At 41.2% G+C, this 15,047-nt stretch overlaps 1 protein-coding gene across 1 annotated transcript in view; it reads right to left on the reverse strand.

The window, feature by feature from the left end:
- Not1 (CCR4-NOT transcription complex subunit 1) overlaps positions 1-15,047 on the reverse strand; it is a 560,605-nt gene that overhangs the window by 294,811 nt on the left and 250,747 nt on the right. Inside the window, exons 17-18 of the mRNA XM_071695617.1 lie at positions 14,839-15,028; positions 1,353-1,637 (exon numbers count right to left, since the gene is read on the reverse strand). Coding sequence (XP_071551718.1) covers positions 1,353-1,637; positions 14,839-15,028 — 475 coding nt within the window. The remainder of the gene's footprint in view (positions 1-1,352; positions 1,638-14,838; positions 15,029-15,047) is intronic.

Consider the following 15,047-nt stretch of genomic DNA (forward strand, 5'->3'; position numbering starts at 1 on the left):
CCACATTACTCACCTTTGCATTCAAATCACCCATCACTATAACCTGGTCTCATGCATCAAAACTAATAACACACTCAGCTGCTCCCAAAACACTTGCCTCTTATGATCTTTTTTCTCATGCCCAGGTGCATATGCAGCAATAATCACCCCTCTCTCTCCATCCACTTTCAGTTTTACTTTCTTACACTCTATCACATACTCCCACTATACAATTTTGGGCATGATCAAGTATATTTCTACGAGTCCACGGGGATAATGAAACAACCAGTTCCCAAGTGCACTTTCATGTAATAATCATATCATCAGGGGAGACACAAGTGAGAAATATAACAGTCAGTTGATATACAACGAAGAGATGTAACTAGGACACCATTTGGTAAACATGCGATTGTCTAAGACAGACAGCGAGCATATTATATACTTATTATGTGGACAAGAAGGTGAATTGTTTACAAATCTTATCAACAATAAAGTTATCCAATTTGTATAGACCATCAATAATATCAAAATCATAATTCTTTGTGTATTCAATGATAGAAGATTCAATGATATTTCTTGTGGTAATAGAGTTAGAGTTAATAACTGAGATGGCATTACTCCAGTCAATACACTGATAATAGTTCTTAATGTGATTAAACAAGGCATTTGATTCTTGTCCCTTTCTTATACTATATTCATGATGCTTAAGTCTAACAGACAGATCCTTACCAGTCTGCCCGACATAAAACTTATCAGAATTTGTAAATGGCACTTTATAGATGCACCAAGGAAACCCAGGAAAATTTTCTGGTGAATTCATGATTAAGATATTAATAATATTATTGTTGCTGAAGGCAATATTTACATTAAAAATTTTTTCCAACATAGGAAGTAAAGTAAGATTATTATGAAAAGGGAGAACTTAAAGATGTATGATAGCATGATTAAAGGAATTCCTGTGAGAGAAGGTCATCCTGTGACATAGGGAAACAAAGCAAAAGAGTACTGGAGGGAAAAAATATGGTGCAAGAACAAACAGAATGGTGTATGTGAGGGAAGGATGCAAAGATGGGGATAAGGGAAGACTCTTTCGCCATGGCCACCCCTTGATAGGAGTCCCTGGAGGGAATGGGCATCAGAGATATAGACAGACAGATATGATGTAAATAAATGAGATTGCTGTTCATCTGTTCCTCATGCTAACAAAACAAGGAAGGGAAAGGTGATCAGGAAAAAAATTATTGTTTCAAAGATCATCCTTCCTCTGAGTAATGACTGCTCTAATTCTCAGTTTTCTCTTAATCACCTCATGATCATCACTTACATCAACAAAATACATAATCAATTAAGTAAAAACCATCATTTATAGTTACCTTCCCAGATCCGACTGCAGCTGAAGAAACAGACATCGACTGTGGTTTGGTGACAGCAGTGGTGGTGGTAGTGGTAGTTGTGGCTGTGATAGTTTTGGCAACTGATGAGACAACAGTCGACACTATAGGTGGTGGTGGAACTCCAACAACAGTAGCTGCTGCAGCCACTGCAGATGCTGATGTCCCAGGAGCAGGCGTACTTGGAGACACATTTATGGAGGGAGGAAGCACAACACCAGAGGGGCGAGAAGGTGGCTCCTGTGACTGTGTGCCATACTTGATGTACTGTGGGTACACAGGAGTGATGCATATCATTAATAAAGACATTACATGCAGTATACATTCCATTCCAAAATACTTGTTTTCCACTGATTAACAATGAACTCACTTTAATCTATTTCCCTATTTCTCTTCTTACCTTACTTTCCAGTGACACCGTGAATCTAATGTACACAAACTCTTTAACTCAGAGGTAATCTCACCATATGTCCAATGTACTAATGAGAGACTGGGTTTCCATACTAGTATAAGCAATTCATAATTTTCACTCTGCACCAAAAATAGTACACCTCACCCTCTCATGTATCAAAAATATACAAAAATTATATTCTTTCTTATAAAAACAATCATACCCTATCACATTAGTAAGGTAGTGCCAAGAACAGATGAAGAAATGACCTCATTTGTTTACATATCCACAAACCATGTCCCATAAACCTTTTCATTGTTTACCCTGACCACTTCAGATGCCATGATTCAGTCCAATAACAGCAAACCGGGTATAACATGTTGTTCCAAATCGCTTTACCCCATGAACACCATACACCTTCCAGGATGTACAGGACATAGAAATGAAAATCTTTTTCACCACACCCATCTCCAGTTCAGCCTCACACTTCTTGTTCCCTTACATTTTCTGCCACATGTACCTTCCTTATCAACTTCTTCTCACTCATTCTCTCCATATGACCAAACCATTCTAGCACATCCTCTTCAGCTCTCTCCACCATACTCTTATCATCACAACGACTTTCTCAACCATACTCTTATCATTACAACACCCCTCTCAAACCCAATCACTTTGTACTTTTCAAGTCCTTACAAACTTTTTGTTTTCCAACTCAAACACTATCTTCCATACATTCTCATCTAAAGACATATCCATCTTTGCCTTTCCAGATAATGACCTCTCCTACATATTCCTTAATGCTCTAAGGGCCTTCTCTTTCTCTCTCACCCATCCTATTACTTGCTTCAGTTTCCATTTCCAACAGCTGACAAATCCATTCCTAGCCATCTAAAACACTTAATTTCAACCAAATTTTCTCTTTTCAAACTCATCCCCCAACTAAAATGTCCCTCTCTACTGCTAACCCTAATTACTTTGCTTTTATACACATTCAATGTCATCTACTTCTTTCACATACTCTTTCACCATCCCAGCTGGCTTAACACACATATCCAACACCCTGAAAGTGAACTACTTATAAACCAACTGCATCCTTGCAACATCAAGTTTTGCAACCACCATCAGCTGCCAACCTTGCCAGATATACACACACATGAACCACCTATAGCATACTACACAGACTGTCCTCTGACCAAATACCCATTCTGATAACTTTCCACCTGGCTCTCCTAACACATGGAACATTCAGAAATTTAAAAGGTTGTATGATACAAAAGAATGTTTTCTAGATGGTGTCACATGAGTGTAAAACTCACTCTCCATACAATACAAGTAACTGCACAAACTACAGGAAGACAAACTGACCAGTGTTCACACTAAATGGAATACAGGTTTGAATACTGTGATAAGTAATTTCTCATCCTTACAGTATGCTATTTCCCACTATAGCATCATCACTAACCAATCCAGCAAATGGCATACAGTACAAGGACATAGAATTATACAATAAACTTCTCCCCAAAAGCTGAAGACCTCACAAAATGTGGTTACCAGCTTAAGACAAAGCCACTAACCGTCAATAAAAATCACAAAACAAATCCAAACTCTAAACAACACCATGACTAACATAACCAAAAAAAGGCAAACATCATACTGACAGTTTCTTTAGCACAATGAACCACAAAACCCACAACAACCGACTCTGATGCATGTTAAAGAAGGTCCACTGCACCAACCCCCTCCCCACACATGAAACACTTCTGACCTGATCTAACAACATTTTCTCTCCCAAAGAACACACAAACATACTCATAAAAAACTACTCAAAATTCAGCCATATACCAACGATACCCCTACACAGGAGTCATGAAAAGCCTACACAAATTCTATCTAAAAACAACAGCCCTTTCAACCTTCACTCCCACTGACACAAGCAATGCAATCAAAATATATAAGAACTCCTGCTACAGGCCCTGACAACATATCAAGCTTTCAAGTAAAATTCTTGGAACCAGTTGCAATCAAAGCACTTCCATACATTTTCAGCCAATCCTGGCTAAACAAAAATGTCCCTAACATCTGGTAAATTGTCAACACAATGACAATCATAAAACTCTCCAAACTACCCAAATTCCCACTCCTCCTGTTGCCCTACATCACTTCTATCTGCAGTATCCACCATCTGAAAGACTATTCCACTAAAGAATAAAGCGAAATTTCCCAATTTCACATACAAAACATGGGTTTTGATCCAATCACTCCATAAACCTCACACATATTCAAAAAGACTTTAACCAATCAAAACCCATCCCACACTATATCAGTCATGGCAAACATCATCAGCTTTAACCAATCACAACCCCAGTCCTACACTATATTATTCACAGCACACATCAACAAACTGTTTGACACTATACACTAATTAATCCTTACACAAAATATACTTGACACCAACTTCCACAAAAACACAATGAGACGACTTGGTTGACCATCTTTCACAGCTGGCTGCCAAGTTAGAGTCACTCACATAGACTTCACCTCTAAAACCTTTAAGATCTACAATGCGGTACCCTGGGAGCAGGTTTTTCTCCAACCCTCTTCAGTCTTTCTGTACATGTCCTTCCCCTACCTCCTGCAGACATCTTAAGGTCTCTAAAGCACTCTGCTTCCTCCAGGTCCTTCCCATTGAGGTTTCCTCTTAAACCATGCAGTCTAATGCCCCTGCTGCATCTCATTACCTTACTTTTGTAATCATTTCTTCTTAGCTTCCTCATATCACAAACACTCTCCCAAACTCTGTCATCAGCATCTGAAGAGCATCTCAAGTCTGCCACCAGATGCTTGTTACTTGCCAACAGCAAATGATTTGTCCTGCCCCATACTCTGAAGACCCTTGCATTCACCTCCCTCATCATGCTATCCATAAATAGGTCAAACAATCATTGTAACATCACTAATCATTGATTAGAGCCACCTTTTCCTTCCTATTCACACATGAATTACTGCACCAGTATGAACTCTTCACTCAATAACTTTCCAATTTTCCCAGCATCTTCTAGATGGCCTCTTCAAACCCCATCAAAGATTTTTCTAGGTCCACAAATGCCACATTAAGTCCAAGCACTTTTTCCAAATACTTGTCACACAAACTCTTTGCAGCAAAAACCTGGTTCATACATCCTCCACCTTTCCTGACACTCACATTCCTCCTTCATGATGACATGTTCTGTGAAGGCTAGCAACCTCTCAATAATAATTCTCCCAAACACTTTACTGTCTACACTTGCAGCTTTTTCTATTGTCCTTAGGCAGTAAGAAGGAGCCCTTCACCCCCACCAGCCACACTCCCTCTCCCTCACTTTTTTCTTTCAGTGAGTTAGCTGTTGTCTTCAGGCACTAGGAGGGAACCCTTTACCTACATTAATTGAATGTTGGTAAGGGATGTTCACTATGCTGTCAATGGACTGAACCAAGGCATATCAAGCATCTGGGGTAAACCATGGAAAGGTTTATGAGACCTGGATGTGGGTACGAAACTCTGGTTTTGGTGCATTACACATAACTGCTCGTGCATGGATGTGAGCGGATGTGGCCTTTCGTCACCTATTTTCTGGCCCTACCTCACTGACACAAGGGTAGGGCGATGTCAGAATAGTTAACCACTGTTTCCCACGTCAGCGAAGTAGCGCAAGGAAACAGACGAAGAATGACCCAACCCCTCATATACACATCTATTTCATTATTTATTATACTATGTCGCTGTCACCCGCTTTAGTGAGGTAGTGCAAGGAAACAGAAGAAAGAATGGCCCAACCCACCCACATACACATGTGTATAATAAACACCCACACACGCACATATATATATATATCTATACAACATACACATATCTATACATATACTTACACATACATACAGACATATATATATACACATGCACATATTCATACTTGCTGCCTTTATCCATTCCCGTCGCCACCCAGCCATACATGAAATGGCACCCCCTCCCCCACGTGTGTGCGAGATAGCTCTAGGAAAAGACGACAAAGGCCACATTTGTTCACATTCAGTCTCTAGCTGTCATGTGTAATGAACTAAAATCACAGCTCCCTTTCCACATCCATGCCCCACAAAACTTTCCATGGTTTAACCCAGACGCTTCACATGCCCTGGTTCAATCCATTGACAGCATGTCAACCCCGGTATACCACATCCTTCCAATTCACTCTATTCCTTGTATGCCTTTCACCCTCCTGTATGTTCAGGCCCCGATCACTCAAAATCATTTTCACTCCATCCTTCCACCTCCCATTTGGTTTCCCATTTCTCGTCATATCCTCCTTCTCTGACACATATATCCTCTGTCAATCTTTCCTCTCTCATTCTCTCCATGTGACCAAACCATTTCAATACACCCTCTTCTGCTCTCTCAACCACAATCTTTTTATTACCACACATCTCTCTTACCATTTCTTTCTTACTTGGTCAATCCACCTCACACTATACTTTGTCCTCAAACACCTCATTTCTAACACATCCATCCTCCTCCACATAACCCTATCTATAGCCCATGCCTCGCAACCATATAACATTGTTGGAACCACTATTCAAACATACCCATTTTTGCTTTCCACGATAACATTCTTGCATTCGACACATTTTTCGATGCTCCAAGAACCTTTGCCCCTTCCCCCACCCTGTGACTCACTTCCGCTTCCATGGTTCCATCTGCTGCTAAATCCACTCCCAGATATCTTAACCACTTCACTTCCTCCAGTTTTTCTCCATTCAAACTTACCTCCCAATTCACTTGTCCCTCGACCCTACTAAACCTAATAACCTTGCTCTTACTCACATTCACTCTCAGCTTTCTTCTTTCACACACTACCAAACTCAGTCACCAGCCTCTGCAGCTTCTCACCTGAATCAGCAATCAGCACTGTATCATCAGCGAACAACAACTGACTCAGTTCCCAAGCCCTCTCATCCACAACAGACTGCATACTTGCCCCTCTCTCCAAAACTCTTGCATTCACCTCCCTAACAACCCCATCCATAAACAAATTAAACAAAAATGGAGACCTCACGCACCCCTGCCGCAAACCAACATTCACTGGGAACCAATCACTTTCTTCTTACTCATACACATGCATTACATCCTTAATAAAAAATTTCCACTGCTTCTAGCAACTTTCCTCCCACACCAAATACTCTTTAATACCTTCCACAAAGCATCTCTTTCAGCTCCACCATATGCCTTCTCTAGATCCATAAATGCTACATACAAATCCATCTCCTTCTTACTTCACCATGAATTGTTATTACCTCCCGATTAGCCCCCTTCACTGATGTTCCTATTTGTTCTCTTGTCTTATGCACTTTATTTACCTCCTTCCAAAACATCCTTTTATTCTCCCTAAAATTTAATGATACTCTCTCACCCCAACTCTCATTTGCCCTCTTTTCACTTCTTGCACCTTTCTCTTGACCTCCTCCCTTCTTTTATATATTTCCCAGTCATTTGAACTATATCCCTGCAAAAATCATCCAAATGCCTCTCTCTTCTCTTTCACTAACAATCTTACTTCTTCATCCCACCACTCACTACCCTTACTAATATGCCCACCTCCCACTTTTCTTATGCCACAGGCATCTTTTGCCCAAGCCATCAATGCTTCCCTAAATACATCCCATTCCTTCCCCACTCCCCTTACATCATTTGCTCTCACCTTTTTCCATTCTGCACTCAATCTCTCCTGGTACTTCCTCACTCAAGTCTCCTTTCCAAGCTCACTTACTCTCTTCATCCCAACATTCTCTCTTCTTTTCTGAAAACCTCTACAAATTTTCACCTCTGCCTCCACAAGGTAATGATCAGATATCCCTCCAGTTGCCCCTCTCAGCACATTAACATCCAAAAGTCTCTCTTTCACAAGCCTATCAATTAACACGTAATCCAATAATGCTCTCTGGCCATCTCTCCTACTTACATACGTATACTTATGTATACCTCTCTTTTTAACCCAGGTATTCCTAATCAACAGTCCTTTTTCAGCACACAAATCTACAAGCTCTTCTCCATTTTCATTTACAACACTGAACATCCCATGTACACCAATTGTACCCTCTACTGCCACATTACTCACCTTTGCTTTCAAATTACCCATCCCTATAACCCGGTCTTGTGCATGAAAAATGCTAACACACTCACTCAGCTGCTCCCAAACCACTTGCCTCTCATGATCTTTCTTCTCATGACCAGGTGCACAGGCACCAATAATCACCGATCTCTCTCCATCCACTTTCAGTTTTACCAATATCAATCTAGAGTTTACTTTCTTACACTCTATCACATACTCCCACAACTCCTACTTCAAAAGTAGTGCTACTCCTTCCTTTGCTCTTGTCCTCTCACCAACCCCTGACTTTACTCCCTTGACATTCCCAAAACACTTCCCCTTTACCCTTGAGTTTTGTTTCACTCAGAGCCAAAATATCCAGGTTCCTTTCCTTAAACATTATACCTGTAACTCCTTTTTTCTCATCTTGGTTACACATAAGCCCATACAAGCACATATGCAAACATATACATTTCAATGTATACATACATAGACATAAACATATATACAAGAGCATATTTGTACTTGGTGCCTTCATCCATTCCCATCACCACCCCGCCACACAGGAAACATTTTTCAATGCTCTCAGAACCACCCATCCCGACACTCTTCTGCTTCCATGGTTCCATCCGCTGGTAAGTCCACGCCAAGATATCTAACACTTCACTTCCTCCAGTTTTTCTCCATTCAGACTTACCTCTCAAATAACTTGCCCCTCAACTCCATTGGACCTAATAACCTTGCTCTTGCTCACATTTACTCTTAACTTTATCCTTTCACAGACCAGCAAACTCAGTCATCACCCTCTGCAGTCTCATCCGAATCAGCCAACAGTGCTGTATCATCAGCGAGCAACAACTGACTCACTTCCCAATCCCTCTCATCCCAAACAGACTATATACTTAAACCTCCCTCCAAAACTCTTGCATTCACCTCCCTAACCATCCCATCCATAAACAAATAAAACAAACATGGAGACATCACACACCCCTGCCACAAACAAACACTCACTGAGAACCAATCACTTTCCTCCCTTCCTACTCGTACACATGCCTTACATCCTTTGTAAAAACTTTTCTTTGCTTCTAGCAACTTACCTCCAACACCATATATACCCTTAAAACCTTCCACAAAGCATCTCTATCAACCCTATCATATGACTTCTCCAGATCCATAAATGCTACATACAAATCCATCTGTTTTTTTAAGCATTTCTCACATACATTCCTCAAAGCAAACACCTGATCCACACATCATCTACCACTTCTGAAACCACATTGCTCTTCCCCAATCTGATGCTCTGTACATGCCTTTACCCTCTCAATCAATATCCTCCCATATAATTTTCCAGGAATACTCAACAAACTTATGCCTTTGTAATTTGAACACTCACCTTTATGGCCTTTGCCTTTGTACAATGGCACTATGCATGCATTCCATCATCCTCAGGCACTTCACCATGATCCATACATACATCTAATACCCTTAACTACCAATTCTTTCATCTGTTTCCTTGCACTACCTCGCTAATGCGGGAGACAGCGGCAAAAAAAAGAAAGAAAAAAAAAATAACCTACCAATCAACAACACAGTTACCCCCTTTTGAATTACAAATTCCATTGCAATACCATCCAAACACTGCCTTGCCGGCTTTCATCTTCTGCAAAGCTTTCACTGCCTCTTCTCTCTTTACCAAACCAACCTCCCTGACCCTCTCACTTCACACACCATCCCAACCAAAACAACCTATATCTGCCACTCTATCATTTAACACATTCAACAAACCTTTAAAATATTCACTCCATCTCCTTCTCACTTCATCACTACTTGTTATTACCTCCCCGTTTGCCCCCTTCACCAATGTTCCCATTTGTGCTATTGTCTTATGTATGTTATTTACCTTCTTCCAAAACATCTAATTATTCTCCCTTGAATTCAATGACACTCTCTCACCCCAATTCTCATTTGCCCTCTTTTTCACCTCTTGCACCTTTCTCTTGGCCTCCTGCCACTTTCTTTTATACAACTCCCAGTCACTTGCACTACTTCCCTGCAAAAATCATCCAAAGGCCTCTCTCTTCTCTTTCACTAACAACTTTACTTCTTCATCCCTCCACTCACTACCCATTCTACTCTACCCACCTCCCATCTTTCTCATGTCACATGCAACTTTTGCGCAAGCTATCACTGTTTCCCTAAATACATCCCCACTCCCCTCACGTTATTTGCTCTCACCTTTTGCCATCCTACACTCAATCTCTGCTGGTACTTCCTCACACTAGTCTCCTTTCCAAGCTCACTCACACCACTCGCCTCTCCCCAAAATTCTCTCTTCTTCTCTGAAAACCTCTACAAATCTTCACCTTTGCCTCCACAAGATGGTGATCAGACATCCCTCCAACTGCCCCTCTCAGAACATTTACATCCAAAAGTCTCTCTTTTACATGCCTATCAATTAACACGTAATCAAATAATGCCCTTTCACCATTTCTCCTACTAACATATGTATACTTATGTATATCTCTCTTTCTAAACCAGGTATTCCCAATCACCAGTCCTTTTACAGCATACAAATCCACAAGCTCTTCACCATTTCCATTTAAAACACTGAACACCCCATGTACACCAATTATACCCTCAACTGCCACATTAGTCACCTTCACATTCATATCACCCATCACTATAACCCGGTCTCGTGCATCAAAGCTACTAACACACACACTCAGCTGCTCCTAAAATACATGCCTCTCATGATCTTTCTTCTCATGACCAGGTGCATAGGCACCAATAATCACCCATCTCTCTCCATCCGCTTTCAGTTTTACCCACATCAATCTAGAATTTACTTTCTTACACTCTATCACACACTCCTACAAATCCATATATGTATATATCCCTGGGGATAGGGGAGAAAAAATACCCACGCATTTCCTTAGTGTCATAGAGGGCAAGTAAAAGGGGAGGGAGTGGGGGGCTGGAAACCCTCACCTCCTGTTTTTTATTTTTCAAAGGAAGGTACAGAGAAAGGGGCCAAGTGAGGATACTCCCCCCAAGGCTCAGTCCTCTGTCCTTAACGCTATCTCGCTAATGCAGGAAATGGTGAAAGAGAAAAAAAAAAATACATATACACACAGGAGGGTGAAGGCAAACAAGTCTGAATATGCACATGTGTATGTATGCATTTATGTCTGTGTATGTGTATGTATGTATGTATATGAGTAAAAGTTGATCTGTTTGCATATGCATATGTGCGTGTATGGGTGTTTATGTACATACATATATGTATATGAGTGGATGGGCCATTCTTCATCTGTTTCCTGCCGCTATCTCACTGACGCAGGAAAAAAATAATCAAGTATAATAAATATATTATATTTATTTTGCTTTGTCGCTGTCTCCCGCGTTAGCAAAGTAGTAGCGCAAGGAAACAGATGAAAGAATGGCCCATCCCACCCACATACACATGTATATACATACACGTCCACACACGCACATATACATCTCAACATATACGTATATATACACACAGACATATACATATATACACATGTACATAATTCATACTGTCTGCCTTTATTCATTCCCATCGCCACCCCGCCACAAATGAAATAACAGCCCCCTCCCCCCTCATGTGTGCGAAGTAGTGCTAGGAAAAGACAACAAAGGCCACATTCGTTCACATTCAGTCTCTAGCTGTCACGTAATAATGCACCGAAACCAAAGCTCCCTTTCCACATCCAGGCCCCACACAACTTTCCATGGTTTACCCCAGACACTTTACATGCCCTGGTTCAATCCAATGACAGCACATCGACCCCGGTATACCACATCGTTCCAATTCACTCTATTCCTTGGACGCCTTTCACCCTCCTGCATGTTCAGGCCTCGATCACTCAAAATCTTTTTCACTCATCTTTCCATCTCCAATTATGTCTCCCACTTCTCCTCATTGCCTCCACCTCCGACACATATATCCTCTTGGTCAATCTTTCCTCACTCACTCTCTCCATGTGACCAAACCATTTCAAAACACCCTCTTCTGCTCTCTCAACCACACTCTTTTTATTACCACACATCTCTCTTACCCTATTATTACTTACTCGATCAAACCACCTCACACCACATATTGTCCTCAAACATCTCATATCCAGCACATCCACCCTCCTCCACACAACTCTATCCATAGCCCACACCTCACAACCATATAACATTGTTGGAACCACTACTCCTTCAAACATACCCATTTCAGCTTTCCGAGATAATGTTCTCGACTTCTACACATTCTTCAATGCTCCCAGAATTTTCGCCCCCTCCCCCACCCTATGATTCACTTACGCTTCCATGGTTCCATCCGCTGCCAGATCCACTCCCAGATATCTAAAACACTTCACTTCCTCCAGTTTTTCTCCATTCAAACTTACCTCCCAATTGACTTGACCCTCAACCCTACTGTATCTAACAACCTTGCTCTTATTCACATTTACTCTCAGCTTTCTTCTTTCACACACTTTACCAAACTCAGTCACCAGCTTCTGCAGTTTCTCACATGAATCAGCCACCAGCGCTGTATCCTCAACGAACAACAACTGACTCACTTCCCAAGCTGTCTCATACACAACAGATTGCATACTTGCTCCTCTTTCCAAAACCCTTGCATTCACCTTCCTAACAACCCCATCCATAAACAAATTAAACAACCATGGAGACACCACACACCCCTGCCGCAAACCTACATTCACTGAGAACCAATCACTTTCCTCTCTCCCTACACGTACACATGCCTTACATCCTAAATAAAAAGTTTTCACTGCTTCTAACAACTTGCCTCCCACACCATATATTCTTAATACCTTCCACAGAGCATCTCTATCAACTCTATCATATGCCTTCTCCAGATCCATAAATGCTACATACAAATTCATTTGTTTTTCTAAGTATTTCTCACATACATTCTTCAAAGCAAACACCTGATCCACACATCCTCTACCACTTCTGAAACCACACTGCTCTTCCCCAATCTGATGCTCTGTACATGCCTTCACCCTCTCAATCAATACCCTCCCATATAATTTACCAGGAATACTCAACAAACTTATACCTCTGTAATTTGAGCACTCACTTGTATCCCCTTTGCCTTTGTACAATGGCACTAAGCAAGCATTCCGCCAATCCTCAGGCACCTCACCATCAGTCACACATACATTAAATAACCTTACCAACCAGTCAACAATACAGTCACCCCTTTTCTAATAAATTCCACTGCAATACCATCCAAACCTGCTGCCTTGCAGGCTTTCATCTTCCGCAAAGCTTCTACTACCTCTTCTATGTTTACAAAATCATTTTCCCTAACCCTCTCACTTTGCACACCACCTCGACCAAAACACCCTATGTTTGCCACTCTATCATCAAACACATTCAACAAACCTTCAAAATACTCACTCCATCTCCTTCTCACATAACCACTACTTGTTATCACCTCCCCATTAGCCCCCTTCACTGATGTTCCCATTTGTTCCCTCGTCTTACACACTTTATTTACCTCCTTGCAAAATATCTTTTTATTCTCCCTAAAATTTAATGATACTCTCTCACCGTTGGCCAACTCTCATTTGCCCTCTTTTTCACCTCTTGCACCTTTCTCTTGACCTCCTGCCTCTTTCTTTTATACATCTCCCACTCATTTGCATTATTTCCCTGCAAAAATTGTCCAAATGCCTCTCTCTTCTCTTTCACTAATAATCTTACTTCTTCATCCCACCACTCACTACCCTTTCTAATCTGCCCACCTCCCACACTTCTCATGCCACAAGCATCTTTTGTGCAAGCCATCACTGCTTCCCTAAATACATCCCATTCCTCCCTAACTCCCCTTACCTCCTTTGTTCTCGCCTTTTTCCATTCTGTACTCAGTCTCTCCTGGTACTCAATCACACAAGTCTCCTTCCCAAGCTCACTTACTCTCACCACTCTTTTCACCCGAACATTCTCTCTTCTTTTCTAAAAACCTCTACAAATCTTCACCCTCGCCTCCACAAGATAATGATCAGACATCCCGCCAGTTGCACCTCTCAGCACATTAACATCCAAAAGTCTCTCTTTCGCACGCCTATCAATTAACGCATAATCCAATAACACTCTCTGGCCATCCCTCCTACTTACATACATATATTCATGTATATCTCTCTTTTTAAACCAGGTATTCCCAATCACTAGTCCTTTTTCAGCACATAAATCTACAAGCTCTTCACCATTTCCATTTACAACACTGAACACCCCATGTATACCAATTATTCCCTCAACTGCCACATTACTCACCTTAGCATTCAAATCACCTGTCACTATAACCCGGTCTCGTGCATGAAAAATGCTAACACACTCATTCAGCTGCTCCCAAAACACTTGCCTCTTGTGATCTTTCTTCTCATGCCCAGGTGCATATGCACCAATAATCACCCATCTCTCTCCATACACTTTCAGTTTTACCAATATCAATCTACAGTTTACTTTCTTACACTCTATCACATACTCCCATCACTCCTGTTCCAGAAGTAGTGCTACTCCTTCTCTTGCTCTTGTCCTCTCACTAACCCCTGACTTTACTCCCACGACATTCCCAAACCACTCTTCCCCTTTACCCTTGAGCTTCGTTTCACTCAGAGCCAAAACATCCAGGTTCTTTTCCTCAAACATACTACCTATCCCTCCTTTTTTCTCATCTTGGTTACATCCACACACTCCCCGCGTGACTCCTTTCTGTTTCCCCTTTTAGACAGTTAAAATACAAGGAGGGTAGGGTTTACAGCCCCCCGCTGAATTCTTATTACTTGTGCCAACAATAATGATTGAACTTGGGTGCTAAATCCTTCAATAACTCCTTAATTTTCTTTTCAAGTATTCATAACTCCCTCTAAGTATAAATTCCCTGTCTCTCTATTCAAATACATCCAAAACATACCTCAATAAGATGTGGCTGGAACTCGTTGAAATGCTGTATTGCCATTAGGTGCTGACAATACCGTGGGTACTCCTTAAGGCGACTACGGAACCTATCCAACGCCACTATACCAAAATAATACATCTTACTACCATGTGGCTTTTGGAGGGCCTCCATCACATACCGAAGAGCAACACCTAAAGCCATGTATCTGTATGGGGAAAGAAATA

Source organism: Panulirus ornatus, chromosome 58 (assembly GCF_036320965.1).
Source record: "Panulirus ornatus isolate Po-2019 chromosome 58, ASM3632096v1, whole genome shotgun sequence".
Taxonomy (NCBI): Eukaryota; Metazoa; Arthropoda; class Malacostraca; order Decapoda; family Palinuridae; genus Panulirus; species Panulirus ornatus.